Source organism: Streptopelia decaocto (genome assembly GCF_964273445.1).
Source record: "Streptopelia decaocto genome assembly, chromosome: 7".
Classification (NCBI taxonomy): domain Eukaryota; kingdom Metazoa; phylum Chordata; class Aves; order Columbiformes; family Columbidae; genus Streptopelia; species Streptopelia decaocto.
Window position 1 is genome coordinate 13,748,779 of NC_138661.1, and position 21,673 is coordinate 13,770,451.

The following is a 21,673-nucleotide window of genomic DNA, read 5'->3' on the forward strand; positions in this document are numbered from 1 at the left end:
TTAGATGTTTTAACCTAAGAAAACAACATTTTGGAATTAAACCAAAGCCGAATGTGTCCTAAAATAGGTCATGTAGCTACAAGAAAATGTTTCTGACACTGACAGAAAAGTATGTATCCACTCTGAATCCACCAATTCTTCTCTGCTAAATGGAAGCAAGCAATAGAAATCAACTTTCCATATTTCCAGAGATCTATGCACAGCCACAGTTCCCAAAGTCTCGGTCATGGTCAGGTCTTTGGGGTTGCTGAGGGGTTTTTATATACAGTTGAGCTGATTTATGAGTTTTCCTGTTAAATTTTATTGCACCAGTGGCTTTTCTTTGGTTCTTTTGAAGTAGAAAACGCCATTTCTGCAGCAAATGCAAGTCAAAAGTCTTAATGGAGCATAAAAATCTAAAAGGTCATGATTTTATAGCTTTAAAATAGAGGATAGCGCACTGCTTGCAACTCTTAAAAATATGAAAAGTTAATGAGGGTGTTTATCAGGAATAAAAAATATACTCTTCTCCCAGACCTTTGATTTTGGCTACTTGTGTATTGGCTTTTTATGGGTGCACTTTTATAAAGGAAAAACTCATTCTAGGACTGTCCCATTTCAGAATCACAGAGAGGGAGAGAGAACTAATAACATGAGGCAGAAACTTTGTCCCAGGGAGATTATTAAGTACTCTTGACAGGCAGTGCTGCTTCTCCCTTTGAGCATATACTATTGATTGCATTTGTCTGGTTTCTGGTGTCATATTGACTACTTTTATTCATTTGACTTTGTTTAAGACCTGTGGGTGCATGCAACTTTATAACTAAATAAGAAACTGTTCCTGTCACACACATTTTGCAAGATTAGGTGAATCGCAGTAGCACAGTTTACAAACTCTCATTGCTTTCCTCATGCAGGTGATTGGAATAGCCTGTGCTGTTTTTAAAAATAGTTTGGAAAATGCCTCCTGGTTGATTTATTTTGCTGATTTTGATTTAATCTGAAATCTTAAAAGTGTTTTTTCATCTGCATCTTAACAAATGTTTTTACTGAAGATGTAGGAAATCAGGTAAAGTAAAAATGCCTTCTTGCTCTATCACTTAATGGAGTAGACCTTGAATGGTTGACCTCCAACTTGAAAATGTTTTCTCCAGGTGTGAGCATGGAAAAAGTATTTTATTACAATGCTTACTGTCACTGTTGTTGCAGGGAGCAGTAATGGGAACAGGTCATGGGACAGAAACAGTCATGGGAAAAGCCAGCAGAGCAGGAGGGGCACAGCTTTGCTTCTTCTCATTAATATGGACTGTCCTGTTTTCTGTCATTGTCTTTGCAGCAGTCCAGCACAGGGGACCTGAGGACTCTGAGGAAAGGGTTGTCCCCGTACCACTCCGAGTCACAGCTCTCCTCGCTGCCACAGTATCAAGACACCCTACAAAACGTAAGAGACATTTCCTTACCTATATAGAGACAGAGCCACGGGTTTCCCCAAAAGTGGGCATGGCTGGAGGGGGGGCATGTGGAGATGATGGGGGAGCTCTCCCAGCTGAGAATTCACCCTGAACTGGTGGTGTAAATGTGCAGCTGGAGCCTGCAGCTGTTGGGAGGATGGGGAGCCTCTGGGAACATTGATCTTTACCTGAGTTTGGATCATCAGCTTCTTGGCATAGGTTTTTCAGTTAACTGACGGTCACTGTTGTGCACCTTTGAAAGCAAGGGTGAATCTTGCTATACCTGCAGCTCCTTCTTTGTAAATGAACTGTCTGGCTGCTGTCAAAAAGCTGGTCACGGATGAGGCAAAAAATGGTTTGCCAAGTGTCTGGCAGTGTGTGGTCAGGATTGCCTTAGCAATTAAGTTATTAGCACTTTCATTGCAGGATTTTCTGTATCCCAGATGAGGTTTATGTTTCATAAGATTTGCCTGCGTTCCTTCTTCTCAAACAACAGAAGAATCTTGATTAAAGCCTCTTGTGAAGATGGATATGGTGCTGCTCTGCCAGGGTTCCTCCAGCACTGGTGTGGCAGGCACTGCCGGGTGATTGTCTATCAGATGTTTGCCTGACTACCTGAGACTCTACGTTTGCTTGGTGACAGTGTTTTCCAGATTGCAGGAAAAGTGCAGATGTAGCCAGGGAGACCTGCTGTGAGTGGGGCGCAAGTGTTGTGAACATGAGCAAAGACCTTGCTGCCACCCCGCGTCTTCTGCTCTGTGTCCAGGGCACTGGTCAGCAGAGCTGCGGGTGCTGTAGGACCAGTTGTATGTTGCCTGCCTGCCTGGGTAAAGGTTATTCTGTAGGTTTACTGTGCTTCTTAGAGCTGTAGAAAAGGGAGTAATAGTAATTTAGGAAAGTTTGCTTAAATAAAACTCCAGTGTGAAAGCTCAGCCCCTTTCTATCCCTGCTGAACTGCAGGATGGATGGAGACCCTCCAGCAAAAAAAAAAAAGGGAACAAAACCATGCAAATGAAATTGAAGATGATGGCTGAATATCCACTTTGTGCCTCATATATAAAATGGCCCATATATAAAGTGCCCCATATATAAAGTCAGGAGAATTTATACAAAGGGGAGAGAGATATGGGCCTGGAGATGTTTAGCTGTGCCAATGCCGTATGGTTTTGGGGATTTTACTTTGCTTCCCTTGTGCTCAAGCTTGGGTCCACACAGGGGACACTCACTAAGCCTGTGCTGGTTGCCCTGAGGAGTGCTACTACACACAATTTTATGTTGATCTTGTGAGTCAGGCCGGCAGCTTTCTGCAGAGGAGCTGTGCCTGAGCATCAGTCCCGCAGCTCACCAGGGCTGTGTGAGGGCGGTGGCAGACGGTGTTGCCTGCTGGAGCCCTTCCTGGCTGCTTGTCCCTGCTTCCCCTCCTTCTGCAAGGGAGAGGTGGCATCTGGCGTTTATGGAGAGGCCCAGCTGCTGCATGACACTCACCTTCATCTGTCACGCTGGCCGTGTTCTGCCTTCTTTGCGCGAAGATGATAGAGAAAAACCAAAACCAGTTTTGGATCCAAATCCACATCATCTGGGATACTTATGTATTTACTTATTCCTACCGAAGTCCCCTTGGTTTGTGGCTTGACATGATATACTGTGTTGAGACAAAGGATAAAGATCACAAATTCATGCAGATGTCTTTGAATGTCTCAGGCACCTCCTAGAAAGTAGACAGTTAGACTTAACTGACTTTCTCTGCAGCTTTTTTTTTTGACAACAGGCATGAGTTTATGAGAAATAATTCCTCTTCATGCCTGCACAGGCTTCACATGGGTGAGTGATGGACAATTGGTGTCAGCTCTAAAGCTGTCACTCCTGTTCAGGGTTTCATCATCATCACTGCCGGTACAGCTCTTTGAGGAAGTTTCTTAGCATGTCCCTTGCTGTCACACAGTTTGCACGTAGGCATCACTCCAGCTCTCCATGGCCCTGATGTACCTCAGTTAATGAAACAGTTTGGTGTTTCTAATGGATCCTGGATCATGGACACCGGTGCACACTCAAGACACAGAACTGAAAGATGCTCATAACTGCAGTCTGTGCACTGCTTAGTCAGTGGTGCATCATGCAGATGGTGAATTGTGGATTTGCTCTGTGGTCTGCAGTGGTTATCAAATACCCAGGAAAAGCAGTCCCAGGGCATTAGTTCTGACCTACAAGCCCCTTGCCATTGCAAGGAAAGGTGTGACTTGTATGTTACCTTGAACTGATAGCAGGCTGGTCAAACTCCCCAGCCATGGGAACTACAAAGCAGAGTCATCTCATGATGTATCACAGGTTCCCTGTGTCCTTCGGGATTCTGAGTGAGGCATGAGAGGAGGTGGCAACAAGCAGCTCCCTGTGGGACCTGCCATTCCCCTGGGACGAGAGGGGCAGGCTCCAAGCTGTTTGGGCTGGCTTGGTCTTTCCCACTCCTGGCAGCCTCCAGACCTGCTCAGTGTTGGGTCAGAAGATGTCCCAGGCATGGGAGCTGACTTTGAGGTACCTGTAAGCAGTGCATGGCTGAAGACAAAGTGGCCAGGCTGCTGTCTGGGTGTCAGCAATGGAAATGATCTCAAAGTACCCTTGGACAGCATGCACTTGCATTTGCCAGACTGAGCTGTTCCTGTGTCTTCAGTACTTTGGTTCTCCGTGGTAGCTACGACAAATTTTTTCACCCATGTTGCATTCATGCACTGCACGTGTTCTCTTTATGGCTTCTCTGTGTGAATGCAGCAGCACTTGGGATAAGTTATTGCACTCAAATTAGCAACCTTCTGATTAAACACAGGGAGCTGTTGGAGGAGTCTCAGATGTTTGGCAGGAGTGCACAGAGAAGGTGATGCCCAGTCTGTCCTGGAAACTCTTCAAGCTCAGAGCTTTTCTGGAGTTTAACTATACTAGGTAGGAGTTACGGACTTTCAGTTTTATTTGTTGGCATTGTCCAAGGAGTCTGGATTGCCTGGTCGTATGGTCTCACCTCTGGTTAGTGAGGTGGAAATTGCATTTCAGTAACACTGAGAGTTCTGGGAGAATAACGTCTGTTTTGGGCAACTGGGATTGCAGGGGGAGGAGAAGCCTTGTCACTGCAGTGCTGTGAATCAGGACTGGGAGCCGTGCCTACCACCATAGAGAGACTCTTATCCCACAAACTATGTACCTTCTTTTCACCTTGCTGTGCCTCAGTAGTTCTTTTGCAGGAATTGGGTGGGCAATCACTCATTCCATGGCATGGTTTTCAGGCAGTTCTTTATCACTAAGTGCTCCAGGATCCTCTGGGGTGGACACTAAAGGTGGTGTTTAATTTTTGGAACAGTATAGTGTTGCTGGAGAGTTCATTTGTTTCTCTCCTGGGCTTTCTCCAGCATTAATGAAGTGAAGACTGGAAGGTGGAGTTGTCCACACTTGGTGTCAGCTCTCAGGTCTCTGGCTCTCTGTAAAGCCACTCTACACAGTGCTTAACCTTTGGTTACATCTAATGATTGCTGAGCTACATTTCTGACATGCGGAGAAAGTATGGTGGAAATTCCTCATCCACAGCAGTAATATTCTTATTTTGATACTAATAGTCGTGGTTCAGCAATTCATTTTCTAAGAGGTGGAACCTCAGCTGCTGACTTCTGGAGCAGTTGAGGCCCTGTAGCACAGCAGAGGATGAATGTGGTAGCTGAGGAATGGCCTAGAACTTGCATCTCTGATTTTTCTCTGCTCCCTTTGGCTTTCTTGAGTATTCTGGCTGCCCACATGGGCATGTGGTCCCTGTAGACCTTCATGTTTCTGTCCGCTGCCCTGTGGCTGTGCCTCAGGCACATTTCAGCACCCCGGCACAGGAAGGTGGCCTCAGGGCTGCTCATGTCCCTGTGGTTGGAGGTACCTTCACCTTGAGAAGCTCATAAGCCAGGTGCCTGGAGGAACCATTTATCCACATTGGTGTAAACACCATTAAATGTGATCCAGCCAGTTACTCACAGTTGGAGCTAGCCTGGCTGGCTTAGACTTAAAATTTACTATCAGCTTTCATGTGATTTGTAATAGGAATCCTGCCTTTGGTGGAAGTAATTGTAGAGGTTTGCAACGGAAATATTAAGGTTAAAGTGGATGGAGTGTGGAATGGAAAAGTGTGTGTGTAAACACCAGCAGGAATGCTGGAGCAAGGGATGTGTGGATGGCCTGTGCTGATGACCAAAGACACAACTGACAGCAAACAAATGGGTAAACACTGCAGGACGTGTGGTTTGTGTCAGGACTGGGAGGTCTGTGCTGTGATAAGGCCACAGCACAGATGGCTCATCACTAGAAGACCTGTTCCCTGATAATGGCAGCAAGGTCACACTGGGATGTGCCATTGGGCTTCCTGTGGTTCCAGGAGGAAGGCTTAGATAAGGTGTCCAAAATGAGGGAAAGGAGACACCAGGCAGCAGCTTTCCTAAGGTTTATGGGGGGTGAGTAAGCAGAATGCTGAGATAAAGATCAGCCTGTAATAACCATTGACTCCTAAAGCACATGAAAAATGTGTCCAAACCCCAGTTCTTTGCTGTCAATGAAGAGAGATGCCAGAGCAGTCATTAGGGCTTGCTAGTGGGTGCCCCTTGTCCTCTGTGTCACACACACAGTGACCCTGATGATGCCACATGGACATCTGCCTTTTGGTGATGTGTGAGTGTGAGTTTGTAGGTGTGCAGGTGTGACATGTTAGAGAAATCAGGCTTAGTTTAAAATAAATACCACCTTCCACTTCCTTAAGGTTTTTTGCTGAGTTTTTACTACAGCAGTTTTTGTGTGACCTCTTGCTGAGGTGTAGGAGCTCCCAATAGTGTCCTGGGAAGTGCAGGGGGCATGCCTGTGGATGCTGTAGGTGGTGGCTGGAAGAAGGGACCTGTGCTTGTCCCAGGTCAGGAGCTGGGAGTCCTGGGGAAAGTGCCTGCAGATAAATGCTGCAAGAGCTGAGCAAAGCTCCCTCTTTTGAGAAAACAGTGATGACAGTGCCACTGCCCTGCTTTGTTTAGGTCCCTAGGGACTACAATAAACATCTTCGGAATAAAAAAAAAGTGAGATTTCCATTAGAGCATTCAAAACTGCATCTCTCAGGAGTCTGGCTTAGACTACAGGCCAGGCTGGGAAGAGACAATTCCATTTTACTTCCTGAATCTACTCCTAAAACAGTGAGACCCAGAGTAAGACACAAAGAAGCAAAATAAGTGTGAATGTTTAGTGGAGAGCACTTGACTAAGAGGAGCGCTGAGTCCCTGGCACTCTCTCTCGTTGCATTTTTCTCCAGTGCCTTTTTCATGCAGGATGCAAAGCCTGGGAGATGGCTTTGACTGCTCAGCTGCAGCACCGGCTTCTTCAGCTCTTTCCCTTGATTCTAACTGTACTGTCACAACCAGCTGCATTTCATAGCTCTGCTTTGTAGAGATACTAGTGAGAAGCGTGTTTTGTTTTGCCAGATGGCACACACGTTATTATAAAAACAAACCCAAATGTTTGTGGTCTGTAGGTGTAAAGAGAAGCCGTTAGATGGGGTGGGAAGGGATGACAAGAGAGTCCTTGGCTGGCGCGCTGACTGTCTGCTGAGGCTGTGAGAGCATCAGCAAAGGGAGGTGATATGCGGGCAGGTAGTAGCCGGATCCCAGCTCCAGTGACAGTCCTGTCTCTTCTTTCTGGCTGGAAAGAACACAGTCTCCATCCTCTTCAATACAAGGGCAGAAGAAAAGAGAGAAGGTGACTCGATATCTCTCCCTCAGCTCCCAGCCTGTCATAGGCAGGGAGACATGGCTGTGGCCCAAGCCTGGTCTTGGGTCTCACTGGAGGACCTGGAGCAAGTCTCCGAGTCCCTTCCTCAGCCTGCATGGGAGTAAATCTGTTCTTCTCAGGAAGGAAAACTGAATCAGATTGCTAAAGCCAACCTGACTTTTAAGATCAAGCTTGAAATGACCAGAGACCACTGTTCCCATCGTGGTGCCCAGGAGACACACCCAGAAGAGCCAGGGGAGCTCTCTGGGCATTGATGCTGCTGCAGAGTCACCTGGAGGACTGGGGACCTTAGCATGGCCCCAAGGTGTCCTTGCACAGCACAATGACCCTGCCACTGCCCACACAGAGCCCCCATGCCCTCGCTGTGCTGCACGAAGCCCCTGGGTGCAGGGAACCCCGGGCTGCTCGGTGCCTCTGGCATCCCTGGGACTGCTCTATGCAGCTGCAGCATCATGTCACAGCCTCTTAAAAGGCCTTCAGCCCTTTCTGTTGTTCTACCAAGTCCATCCTGTGCAGTGCCCTCATGGTCCCTACCTTCTCGCATTCACGTGCCCCATCCCCATGGTTCTGGGATGAGCTGAGCACTGCCAGCGTGTGTTGGAAGACAACCTCAGGGCTGTTTCTCACCTTACCTCAGCAGCAGTAATGGCAATGGTTCCTTTTTAGGCAGGGGGAAACAATGATAAAGAAGGCAGCTCCTTCCTGCCGGCAGCACCAATACCACCAGGATGCTATCGAGCAAACAAAGAGAAAAGTTCAAGGCAGCCGAAAGCTGCAGAAAGAAAAGTAAAATGTAAGGTTTGTTGGGATATGTAGCCCAGGGAGCACTACTGTGAAGCTTCAGAGTGTATTAGCAGCAGCTGAGAACAAGCCAATCCATTTTTGAAGGCAGCTGCCCTTCATCAGCAGTGATTGTGGCAGCTCTGAGCCGTGGGTGCCTTTTTTTCCCCACGGCAGCCAACCGGCACAAAGTTTGGCAATGACAAAATTGGAGATTTGCTGAGCAAAAGAGGCACTGACAGTCTGTATCCATAATCTACCCTTACAGGTAACCGTAAGAAACAAGAAAAATCAATCTGCTTTGACCACTGCTGTAGTTTCTTATGCTCACTTGTTGTGTGCATTCATGTGGGGCTGGCGATTGGGTCAGGGGGAGAGATAGGGGCACAGCTGACCCGCTGCCCCAGGCCTGGGAGGAGACAGCTTTGCCAGTGATGGCCAGGGCAGCCAAGCTGAAATGGAGACTTGGATGGGCAATACAGATGTGTGTGGGTATTCTCCCACATCTGTATGCATTCTCCACCTACCCAGAAGCTTTCACCTGGGCCATCCCTGATTCAGAGTTGCTTCAAAATCAGGAAAGTCTTAAAAATACCCACTGTTTCCTTCTGAAACAGAATGTGCTTGACATTCCTTTATCAAAAGAACTAGCGCCTCTTGAAATACTTACGCTGAGAGTGCCCCTGTGAGTCAGTCGGAGTTAGTGCACTTTGTGGACACAGCATGGGTTTGCTCTGTCCGTAGCAGTCAGACTTATTGCTGTTTCTTGTATCAAATAGTTATGGGCTGAAACTGATCTGAATATGCCATGTTGGTAATAGTTTCACAGTCTGAGAGGACAGCTGAAGCTGTCGGTGAAGCATTTTAACAGCACGCACCAGTTGCAGCTCCACAGCACTGGTACCAACCGAGCAGCGACCGCTCTCCTCTCCCTGCCGCTGCCGGAGGAAGAAGCTGCATCACCAGCGCTGCACGCTCCAAGGAGTTTCCAGGGCTGGAGCTGTGATGTGCCACTACTATGTTGCTGAGAAAAGATACTCTTCCTGTTTGTAGATGTTTTGAGATATAGTTAAATTGAGATATAGTTAAATTGAGATATAGTTAAAAACAACGTCCTGACTTTGTTTATTCTGTCTGGGGCAATGCCTGAAATCCTCCCTTTCCTTTGGTGCCCTAGCACATCCCCTACAGCCAGCCTGTGTCATGAGGAGAACAGCTATTCTCTTGTTAGGTGTCCTTGATGTTTATGCTCAGAAAGGAATGAAACAGTTAAGTTGTTTATTTATTAATCAAAAGGGCTGCGTAAAGCACTTTTTGTTGCTTAAGTAGGTATCCGTGAATGCTGCGGAGGCTGTGAAGTTGCAGGATGTGGTGGCTGAGCTGTACAGACAGGCTTTGCCTGGCTCCTGTGTGGACCCAGCAGTTAATTCATGGATTTGAATGTTTACATGACCAGCTGCTCTCTATGATTAAAGGCAGCAAATTAAGTAATGCTAAAGGAGATTAGTATCTGCAATAAAGTCCCTTGATTTGATAGGGAAGATGCTAATACAGAGCACTGATGGCTCCCGTACTCACTCCTTCTGGTGGCCGTGACCGGTGTTGTGCTGGGGAGACAGTGTCTGTCTGCGAGATCCCCCATGTGTCCCTTCTCCCAGGCCTGGTGGCAGGGTGTCAAGTGCTTGCAGGTGTGAGGCAGCCCACTGTGACTTTGGGAACATAGGGCCATGCAGCCATTTAAGTGCCCAAGTGGGGAGTGGATGGTTTATTTTGAGCTGGATGCTGGCAGGCTTTCTGCACAGTAGGAATGGAATAACAATAACCAAGTGTCATCATCGCTTTGGTTCATCTGCCAGGCAGACTGGACACATAAGGGACCTGGGTGCTGCGTGGCTCTGGTGAGGGTGTCCCATGCTCAGGCATGAGAGATCTGGCATTGCCTGGGGCAGAGTGGCAAAAAGGCTGCACTTTGCACACTGTAGTTTGCAGAAGAGTGTCTGCTTCATGCCTTCAGGCAATCTCCTCCTTGCAGCCAGGGAGGAGCCCTGGGGCTGCTGCCAGGGTGCCTTCAGGTAGCCTTGTCCCTGCAGGGTGCGAGAGGAGCTGGACCTCTTCAGGAGCACCAGGCATGGTGGCAATGGCAGAGCTGCCACGGGCATGAGAAGATGCAGCAAGGAGGGAAGGGGCTTCAAAAGAAGGGAGGGTGAAATGTCAGCCCAGAGTCATGTCACGCTTCACTGCCGCGCAGCACCATCGCTTTGTTTCAGCCATTAACCCTCCTGCAGCTGCAAGGCAGCAAAAGATGGGAATGTGACCCAGGCTGCAGAATGATGAGGGGATCCGATCTGCCTTTGTGGGGCCCAGGGAATTTCTCAGGCTGGTGGTAACAGGAGATATTTTTTTGTGTGTGATCTCTTGGGGATGCCATTCATCTCTGTGTGAAGGGAGATTTCTCATTCTGAATGGACCAACTGTCTGCGTAAGCCCAGTATTTGTCCTCGGTGCTGCCCATGCTGCATTTCTGATGGGGACACCATGCTTCGGGGCTTTGGTGTGTCCCCTGTGAGGGTCTGGGGATCCTTCTCCCATGCCAGAGTGGCTCCATGCTCTCAGTCCTTGGTTTTGCTGCTGGTTTTCCCCACCTGCTCCTCAGCACTGTCTCAGGCTGGAGCTGCACTGGGCACTTTATGAACTTGGTAGCTACAAGCACATTCCACAAAACCAAAATATGCTGGGCCCCCCATTCTGCCAGCACACCAGGGCTGGGGTTTGCAGTCAGACATAGCACCTTTCCATGTTACTGCCACTCACTTTCCACATGGCTGTTGTCATGTTACTGCCTCCCTTAACAGTTCCTAATTTACAGGGCAGTGTCAGCACCTTTATTTATGTAAAACACCTGGATGGTGGTGGGTGCTAAGGAAGGGCCCAAGTATAATTCAAACCTGGGCAAGCAGGCTGCAAACAAAATCACTGTGAGATAAATAGACATGCCTGGGAATTTTATTATGAGTTGTCTGGCAGTGCCTGCCTATAATGTAATTTTCCTTGTTCTGTCTCGGCAATAAAAACTTCACAGTGTCTAATATGACTCCATTTAGCTTTAATGTTTTCTGAGGTATGCCATTAGAAAAGTGTGGTTTATTTAATCGTGTTTGAGGCCTAAACATCTACTTGTTCTTTTGAAATCACAGACAAAAATTAATAGAAGGCAAGGAGAAGATGTGAGGTTCAGAAGCATTGATGCTTGCACAATTCACATTGGTTTGAAGCATCCTCAGTGCTTGAGCTGTGACTGTTCAGTGAAGTAAAATCAGCATGACGTTTTCCTCTGGGTTTTGAAACTGAGTCTTTTGCAGTCTTTCTGCAGATCAGGAATAGCTCTCTCAAAGCTGAGGTAGGAGAGGATGTCATTAAAAGACAGAACATAATTGAGCAGAAAGAGATTGAAAACTGATGGCAGGACCAAGGTCTCATGTCTTTTTAGGTCCCTAGAGGAATCAAGGAGAAATTGTTTATTGAAATGGTTTTGTTCCTTTTTGAGATATCCAACCCAAAACCTCTAAAAGAGCAGACACCTGATATCCCCAGTTAGACTTTTTTTCTTCTTGGGTTCCAAAGCATTCCCACTGTTATTAAGAAATGTTCATATTTTAAGCCCTATTTTGCCTCTGTGGAGGTGTGTCATTATCAGGAGTTCCCAGCATGTACCGTTACAGAGAGTCCTATTAATTTTGTTCCTCTGTACATGTAGGAATGGAGTATCTATGGCAGTGCTTGTCAGCATCTGTGCTGGACCACATCCCATGCAACCAGATAGAGCCAGCAAGGGCTCATTAGGCAACTTGGTCCTAGATACTGGCAATGTCATTGTGGCTTGATATAGAGCAGCAGATGTTCTCCAGCAGCTGCAGGTTGAGGTCTCTGCTCTTCATTTTTTGGTTTTGAATTATAAGGGATCATTGGCAGTATTTGTGGTCTTTGGATTTTCTTTCTCATACCCCAAACCAGTGCTGTTGTCTTTGGGTTCTGGACAGGGGCAGTGAATGGAGATAGTTGGATTTGATTTGATTTGATTTCTGCCTTGGATTTGAGTTTGTCACCAAGTCAAGCATTATTCTTGGCAGATAGAGAGCTGTAGGATTTATCCCCTGTGCATATTCCTTCAAAGATGCTCTGGTATGAGAGACTGCAGAATTCCTCTCTCTTTTCTTAGTCTATACAGATGGACTGTGACTCTCCTTATAGACTTGGAGATTGAACAAGTCCTGCAGGCTCCAGTGAGAGGCTTCTGGTTGGATCTTGAACAGAATTGGGCTTCTTTGGTAGATTTGTGGCTTTGGCATGCATGATGTGGGGCTAATGGGATGGGGAGGGGGCTGATGCTGCGTGGGAACAGTGAGCTCTGAGAACTATGTTGGTCCCATCACAGACACCAGCAAATATCCAGCACTGATCTGCTTGAAATGGAGGAGCAGGTGAGGGCTGAAAGGGTTCAGCTTTGCTTCAGTACTGCAGCCTGCACAGAGGCGGCAGAAGAACAGCTCTTGTTGCGGTTTCCCCACTGGGAAGAGGGGCCGGGTATGTGGGTCCTTGGCACTTGCCTTCCATGAGGGATGCAAAGAGCCTCAGCAGGAGCCTCTCAGGATGCTGCAGTCCCAGAGCCATCCCGGCAGCAAAAGCACCAACTTACCTAGGAAGCATCAGATAGGTCACACGTGGCTCCACAGCCTTTGGTTCCTTGGGACTTCTGCTTCTTAAAGACATATCTTGGAGAACTATTGCTGGGTCTCAGAGGTGCACTGGTCAACAAACCCTGTGCATAGGGAAGATAAGGTACTTCCTCCAAGCACTTGGGAACTCCAGTGCATCAGATACGTAACTTAGAGCTCTCCACTCTTAATTAGGCTGATAATCTTACCACTGGGCAGCTCTTTCTCTTGGTGGTGTAACTGTGGCTGTGGTTGAAACAGAAAGTGGTGTGTGATGACTCCTTTCATTGTTGTGTAATGACTCCTTTCAGTGGTGCCCAAGAATATGATGAGGGACAATGGGCACAGACTGAAGCATAGAAGGTTCTTTACTTTGAGGGTGACAGAGCACTGGAACAGACTGCCCAGAGAGGTTGTGGAGTCTCCTTCCCTGGAGACATTCAGAATCCACCTGGACACATTCCTGTGCGATCTGCTTTAGGTGAACCTGATTTAGCAGGCCGGTTGGACTAGGTGATCTCCAGAGATCCCTTCCAACCCCAACTATTTTGTGATTCCCTGATTCTGTGTGATGTAATTCTACCCAGGTGACCATTTGACACCAAAACAAAGATGTACAGTTGGTTTTGAATTAGAAATTCCTTGCACAAATGATGAGTTAAACAAGCTAATTCCAAATTTTGTCTCTGCTGCTGTAAACCTGAAGCAACTCCAAAGCTAGTTGGGGCCAAAGAGAATAAGAAAATCTGCATTTTGAAATGACTCAGCTTCTCATTCTGCTGGGGTTCAGCCTCAGCAGAAGGAAACTACAAAAATTATCAAGATGGCATTTCTCAACAGCTTTATTATAAATATAATGGCATCCTTTTGGTGACTTCTGAGCTCTCCTTTAGCATCATTCATTTACATAATTATGTTACACCTCAGGCACATGACTGAGGATGAAGAGTGAACCACCTCTGAGCTACGAAATGCTATGAAAGCCTAGCACGTGGAAAAGCCACATGTCTAATACAGAGAATGCATGTTTGACAAAACCTGTCAGAGAGAGGAGATTGAGAGTGGTGCATTTCCCGAAACACACTGTATTGCTTTTTGCCTATATGGACAGTTTCTGCTTCTTAGGATGTAACCAGATTAACCTTGCTATTATTGCCCATCCGGATGCTGAGTCAGTTGTGTTCCCATGGCTGTAAAAGTGTCAGCTATAGGGAATGGGAAGGGCATGGGTTTCTGTGGTGATGGAGGTCCTCAGAGTAGCTGAATTAGAGTGCCAGGGTGCAGCTCTGGTAATTCTTACCCACACTTTCCAGATGCATCTATTTTAGGTATGAGGAATCTCCTCCATCTGTGTGATTTCAGCCACTACCTTAACACTGACTTCCTGAGATCTCCCCCTCCCTCCTGCCCTTCTTCCAATCTCCTGTCTCTGGTTCCCCCTCCTCTGCATTTCATCTCAACTGGTTTCCTGCTGGGTAAAATGCACATCCTCCTCTTTCTTCCCATTCCCTCCCTTCTCTCCCACTGTTGGCAATTTTCCAGTCCAGCAGCCTTGACCTTATCTCCAGTTCCTTCCATTTCTTCCCCTTCAGCTAACACTATTGGTGAACTCTGCCCATTTTCCCCTCCTCCATCCTCCAAAGGCTGGCCATGCATCCTGCTGGATGTGTTGTCATTTCTTGCCTGGCTGACGATAGTCCCCTCTTTTCTGGCCTCCTTTATGTGTGCCTCCGTGCAGGAAGCTGATAGGAGTTTGACTGAAGCTTTTTGTTTTTAGTGAACCCCACTGAAACCAGTGGGAATGAAGCACCTACCCCCGTCTATAAAATCTTGACTCTTTTTGTGTCTGGAAAGAGACTTTTCTAAGGGTGCAACTACACAAAAAGCACGAAGCGTAATGATAAACGTTAAGCCACCCTTAGCAGTGTGGGTAGTTTTACACATTGCATCCTACAGTTTAAAAGAGTGGGGGTGTTGGTGAGATCCTTGCTTGATCCTCACTTTCTTCACGTGTACGTTTAGCCTTTTGTAGTACCAGTCTCACATGGTGGGGAGGTCCCTGTGGCTTGGGGCATAGTGGGCCAATGGTGTTGATCATTTGGTGCATTTGCCATTGTTGACGATTGCACTCAGCAATTTGGACATCTGTTTAAGTTGGCTGGGGTTTGGCTTTTAAGCTAAGGGTCAAGGATCACGCCTGTTTTAGAAATGAAGTCATCTGTTACTGAGACTCCAATAGTGAGTTGTGGGTTTACCTTCTTTGCTGCATCCCTCATTCTTTAACTGGTTTCTCTTCTTCAGTCACTTCAGCTTTGCCTGTGCTCAGGTGGAGCTCAGGTGATTGCCCCTGCCCAATTTCAGTCATTTGTCTGAGAAGGAAGGTGACCCTTTGAATGTTTTTTGTGTTAAACAATACATCTAGTGCATCACTTGTGCTTACAGGATTACTTTTATCTTATCAGTATGGTGATTGGTTAAGTATGATCAAGCTCTTTAGAAAACATTTCTCTCTAATCATGCTGGTTTCATTTGTATTCTGTAATAATTTTGAGAGTGATTACGATCATGGAAATGTTTTGTAGCTCATTAGTGACTTCAGTTCTGTAAGGAGAAGCTGCTGCTGCCTGTCATACAGGAGACCTCATGATCTACTCTAGTTTCGTCAGAAAACTGTATTTAAAATGTCGGCAGCAGGATCCAGCAGAATTACTTTTGTTTTGTCAGATTACTCTAACTCAGAAGAAATACTGGATGTTAGACCTTTGCTTGGTATTTCCTGTATTACTTCCAAAGATGACCATAGGGAAATATCCATATCAAGTATGGTTCATGGCCGCAATATCCTGAATGTTCTGCTTTCAGTTGTCATGATCTTGGTCATTGATGGAAAGAAGGCAGCTTTCATGCCGAAGCCAGAGGAATTATGCATGTATTGGTGTCTTTGACCTGTGTGAGAGGCTGATCCTGGAAGGCCTCTGTTGCATTTACCAGCCCTGTGAGAAATTTGTAACCCATTTTTGCAGTCTTAAGTTGCAGCTGGAGCTGGGTGGTTCCAGTCCCTGGTGCTCCCTCCCCAGCCTCTGCCTTTTCTATGTGACATTATGGATAGGATGGCTGAGGACATGTCCCCAGCTGGCCACAGCTCCAGTAAGCTGTAGCCTTCTGCCAGCAGGTCCAGAACCATGCCCAGCCTGTGAGCATCTCTCTGCTTTGGCAGTCTGTTAATGTCCTTGGAGAATTATTGTTGAGTTATGAAGTCTAATTTTCCTTTTTCTGGGATACCTGCCTCTCAGAAAGTTCTAGTATCAACAGCAACTCAGTTCATGAAGATCACTATTATGAGTAAATGACAGTTGGTCATGACATGGGTTAAGCACAGATCAGTGGCCTGGGCATGAAAGGCTCCATGCATTTCATGCCATTTTTGTCTGTAGGCTAATGTATTGGCCCATCTTTTTCTTCAGTGTATGCACATGGACACTGTCATGAGTAAAAAGGCTCCCACAGGTTAAAACATTTGGAAGAACGAGAGGTGGCGAAGTGCCCCTCTGCTGGTCCTCCTTTATGACACAACCAGCTTGCTGGCCTTGGCTTAAAAGGCAAAGTGATCAGATGGAGCATAAAACATGCTGAGTTTTCAAACGTGGAAAAGATGAGAATGGAGTGCCTCGTGTGCTGTATGTGAAAACATTCCTGTGATGGTGCTACATGCCGCTCTGCCATCCTAATTTGCTTTCAGAGGCCTTCAGTATAATCATTCTTTGTGTTTCCTAAAGGATGTGAAGACTAAATACAAATTTGGTCAATGGTTTCATTGTTGATTTCTCCCACTGCTACAAAGCAATGCAAAAATATTAGGGACAGGCAGGGTGCATCTCGCTGAATAAAGATATTGTGTCTCTCATAATCCCAAGTCAGATGCCTTTAAAAAAGGAAAGCCCTGTGAAAAGTGCTTACAAGGCTGTTTGGACAGTAGAAATCTTTTGTAAAATGTAATTCGGCATCTTTCCCAATGGGATCCTACGTGCAGGAGGACTGGCCAGCATTTTGGAAACAAACCCAGCCAACATTAGGTTTGGACATCTGCTTGTTTCAAGGTTGCCTTCACAATTTTCTCTGTAGCTGAAGATTGGTACTTGATGTCAATGTGAAAATGTTGCCAGAAAAGCAATGAAGTTATGCCAACTGTTTCTTTCATGAATGCAACTTCTTAGAAATGACCGCTTTATGCTGGAAAATCATCTTGTTTGCATTGCTCCGTTGGCTAGAATGATGAGAACTGTTTGATCTTGTCCTTCTGCAAACTTACCCTAAGTGAGCAAAAAGTGTTCCTTGAATCAATTTAGCTTTAAACCAGGGTGATCCCCTGCCTGAGTACATCTAGACTGACTGGTGGTAGGTTTAAATGGCATTAGATCAAGTGACTTGTGAGGAAGGGGTAGTGGCATCCTTTGTCTTTGCAAGTGGCTGAAGGGGATTGAATTTGAGAGAAGCTCATGCTCAAATTTTCTGGATATTTTCTTCCTCCTTGCTGAAATCACCAAAAGGCAATTAAAGCATATTTTCTCTTATTTCAACAGGGACCAGGTCGCATGACATCTGATCTTGCGTCTTCCCCTGCAGCAGGATATGTCCCTGTTGGTCAGAAACCAGAGGCTGTCGTGCACGCTATGAAGGTAAGGATGCCGCGCAGCGCCATGTGGTGCAACAAACACCCACGTGGCAGAACTGGACATTTGCTCTTCTTGTGGAAACACAACAGCTAGAAATAGAAAGTTAGTATAGTACTTAGGCAGATTATCAGTAACCAGCACCCGTATCACAAGGAATAATGATTGCTTCAAATAGTGGCAGAGTTAAGCAAGGTCATGCATGACTACTTTTTTGGGTGGGAAGCCTCCAACAAAAGCTGCTGATGCTGAAGGTGCTGGTTACCCTTTCTGCTCATCAGTCCTGTGTAAACTAGGTCTCTGGGGTGAGAGCAGTGACAGAAATGCTGTTTTTAAAAGGGGCACAAAAACTGCAGTTCCTACGTATGTTTTGTTATTGAAAATCCTACAGCAGTCTTCAAAAGATAAAGACTTTGTTTTATGTAAATACACAGTAAACCATGGCATCATACCCATGTACATATGTGTGTCATCAGTAGGGATTAGAGTCACGACCACTGGCAATAAAAAACATGGGACACTACTGGCTGAGTTAAAGGAGAAAACTTGCACTGTGATTCACATCAATTCTCAAGTTCTAGTGACCACCCATTAACAGCAAAAATGTAATACCCTGGTGTTACATGTTTAACTAGTTAAGAAAGTTACTTCTGAGTATCTAAGGTACACAGGAGCACAAATCCTTTCCAAGGTGCCATAGGGATGTCTGGAAAGTCTCTAACTAAATTAGGCTCTGGCTGGAATATACTGATTTATAGATTTGGATTTGCTGAAGCTGAAAAATTTTGTACAGTGTTAAAAAGGTTTCATCAAATCAAATCAAAGGGGGATTCTTGGATGGCTACTCTGGAGCTCAGAGTCATAGCTGGAAAAAAGGTCCAGCAATGGCATCAGCGATAGCTTGGACTGTCCCAGACTTGGAGACTGGTGTTTACAAAGCTTTTTGCTTTGTACCTTTCCACATCTGACAGCTAAATGAATGGCATAGGTGCTGCTCATAGCTTTGATATACAAGTTTCCCACATTTCCTAGTGTTTAGTGTTTTCAGCTTACTTTTTTGTGCCCGTCCAGAGTCTCTTGGCTCTAGGACAGATGTGGCAGGTGGTTGTGTAAAACCAACAAGTGTCAGGAGAAGCAGGTGTGCAGCTGGCAAGGATGTTGGTTCTACTGGGCAGCTGTAAGAAACTGGGATGATATAGAGTGTCACTGTTTCTCAAGTAGTTAATCTTCTATGCATTTATAATGTGTGAGGAATTACATAAGGAAACACAAGTTTGGTTTGATTTGGATCAAATCTGAATTTAAATTATAAAAGATCCTTCAAGCTGAAAATCTTGATTTCTCAGCTTACTTGAGGCTTTTTACACCCAGGTTATATAACTCTCATTGGATCTTAGAGAAGGGTTTAGAGAACCCCCAGGGATTAAAAAATACCTTTGGTACAGTTTTTACTAGTTCCCAAAGGAGTCCTGACCACACAAGTGGCACTTCACTTGCCTGCGTATATTTTTCCTGTGTTTTCCAGAGAAGTTTCTTCTTTACTTGTTGTGAATGGTTCTGCACTATCAGAAAGTTCTGCTCCATCCTGTACTTGTACTGTGCTCATGGGTGACATTTCTTCTGTGTTTGTATGCATACGGATCTGCTAAACTGACGTCTTGCAGAATGTTGCAGACTCATGTGATACCTTTTGTTTTTCTGACACTTTGTACTAATCCAGTTTCACTTGCATGTAATCATCCAAGCCCTCATGTAGTCCCAGCTACTGCAGCTGGATTTTTCTTCCCAAACCTTGGAGTTCGTACCTTTCTGCTTCTGCTCTTCATTGCATTTTGTGAAGTGGTGATGATGGAAAATATTAAGCAGGAATAAAAATATTTTTTAGGTTACAAGATCAAATGGTTATAAATTGTTTATGAATACATTCTGGGGGGAAATTAGGTTCCTATTTGCTTTAGGGGTTATAGGACTGAGTTTCTTAGTAAGGGCAGGAACATAAATGGTTTTAAGATGTGGTCTGATAAGCTTATGGAAAGGATTGGAAAATTAATGAGGAAGATTCTTGGAATCTGGAAATTAAGTTTGAGAGGTCTGGCACAGTGATGCACATAAAGGAGTTGAAAGGAAGTTGGCTGACTGGTTGTTTGTGCATATTATTATTATTCCTCTACTTTAGCACTTTGTTGATCATTAGGAAGGGCTGGAAGAAGTTCTCTGCAGTTTCATGGTTTGGCCGGTGGAGTACGTGTTTCTGTCTTCAAAACCCTGGAAAGTACCACAGCTGGGGTCGGGAAGCAGGTGCCATAGCAGTCACATCTCACGGGGCATAAATGATCTCACATGATGTGTCCTGCTCACACACCTAGGATTAAAAATATTCTCACATTTGAAGCGAAGAGGAATTCTGTAGGTTAGTGTGGCAGGGAGGGATGAGAAGGTGTTTGTTTGTTTTTCCGACCTGTGGCTGGTGTCCAGAGACCAGCTGGAAACCGAGAAGACTGAGGAACCTGGTCATGGTCTCAGTCTCACCTTGTGGCTGTTGGTCTCCAGCCGCGGACCTTAAACTGGGTAGAAGATAACGTTTTTGGCCACAGCATGCTGTAGCATATGGAGTAGGTCTTATTTGCACCCTGCAGGACTGACTAGCTTTTCCAGTGCCAGCCCCTGCATGTGGGAAGCTGGATGCAGCAACCAGCTTAGACCTTCACCACCTGTGATACAGCTCATCACCTTTCCTTGAAGAGAAGGGAGTAGCCTGCAAACAAGACACATCAGATATTAGAAAAGGCCCTTCTTGGTTGTGTAAATGTCTTTATTGCTGTAGCAGGCTGTCTCCTTACCACAAGGAGAGGCGAGGCGAGGTGGAAGTTGGCTTCGCTTGTGCTGTGGGCTGCTTGCAGGCAAGTCTGTCTAGAAGTGGTGTGGCTATAGGGATGCAGCTCTGTGTCCAAGCAAAGGTCAGTGAGGGACTGTGTACTCTGCATGGATCTGCAGGGCTTCTGGATTGCCTCTGTCTGCACCCATCTGTGTAATGTCCCCTGGGCTTCTTCCTTGGCTTTTTCTGGCAGCTGATCTCTAGCTATGTGCCTGCCATTTAGTGTAAGTTCGTTCTTCCTTGAGTGTATTTAGGGATTTGCTTTATTTTTGCTTCTGAAATAGTTTTTGTTTATTTGTGCCAACTAAATAAGGAGCAAGATGACAGGTTGGCACTCCTAACAGCTGTTTTTGCTAACGAGAATAAAAGGTACATATGCTACAGCTCAGTATCTCACTGAACATCAAAGCACTTTTCTTAGGAATTGAGCAAACCTGCTAAAGATGTGAGGAGGTGAAGAGGAGACAAGTGCAAGAGAACAATGTTTAGCTTATAACCCAGCTGCCCCCACAGCATCAGTCTGGACCTCTCCCATGTGCACAGAGCCATCGAACATGTGATCAGTCTCTTCCACTGATCTTGGGTAAGGCAGGATTTGACCCTCCCAAAACTAGGCAAAAGTCCCAGCAGAGCATATAGACTGTTCCTTTGCTGAAGCAGGTTGCTGTGTTCCCCAGTGCTTTGTCCAGTTGACTTATAAATCAATAAAATCAGTGAGGCTTGTACCCTTTGGAAAGCATCTCTCAATCTTAAAGTGCTTCCTGATACAGAAACACCTCAACTTTCAAGTCCCCTTCCAAGGCTTTAATGCAGTCATCGGGACTCTTTGATTCTTTTTTGTTTGTTTGTTTGTTTTTAAATATGCATTGCATGGCTATACAGGACCAGTGCAGCAAGTCAGGAGGTGGATGTGATGGACCGGGTGACTTTGAGGTGACACTGCCTCGGTCACAGATCTCAGTGCAGTCACGAGGGAGAACTAAATATACCCGAGCTATCCCTCACAGTTGATGTACGGGTAGGGAGAAAGCCAGACAAGCCAGAGTGCTCATCGAGAGTGAGATGCAGGTTGTCTTCAGGGGGTGGCATCTTCAGGCAGATGAGCAGCATTACCTGGCCCAGCCCCATTCCCCTGCACGGGGCATTGCCCTGTGCCTGCACAGAGCTGGCTGCCCTCACTGACTGGTGTTTGACCCAGAGAGTTCACATAGCACTGGTGTGTCTGCAAAGGGCCAAGTGCTGTTGGTGCAGCTTGATGGAGAGGAAAAAAGAGGATGGTGTGAGCCGTTTCAAGCCTGGGGTACATTTGTATGTTTTCTGTAGGCTCCTGGGTCAGGGTATGTCAGAAAACACATGAGGATATACCCCAGTTTCTTAGATCCACACCAAATCCACAGTCCTTGAGCTTTAGCTGAGCCACAGACA

At 46.0% G+C, this 21,673-nt stretch overlaps 1 protein-coding gene across 1 annotated transcript in view; it reads left to right on the plus strand.

Annotated features, from left to right (window-relative positions):
• The window catches only part of CCDC85C (coiled-coil domain containing 85C), a 115,566-nt gene that overhangs the window by 84,972 nt on the left and 8,921 nt on the right, over positions 1-21,673 (plus strand). The window contains exons 3-4 of the mRNA XM_082058853.1: positions 1,316-1,420; positions 17,284-17,379. Coding sequence (XP_081914979.1) covers positions 1,316-1,420; positions 17,284-17,379 — 201 coding nt within the window. The remainder of the gene's footprint in view (positions 1-1,315; positions 1,421-17,283; positions 17,380-21,673) is intronic.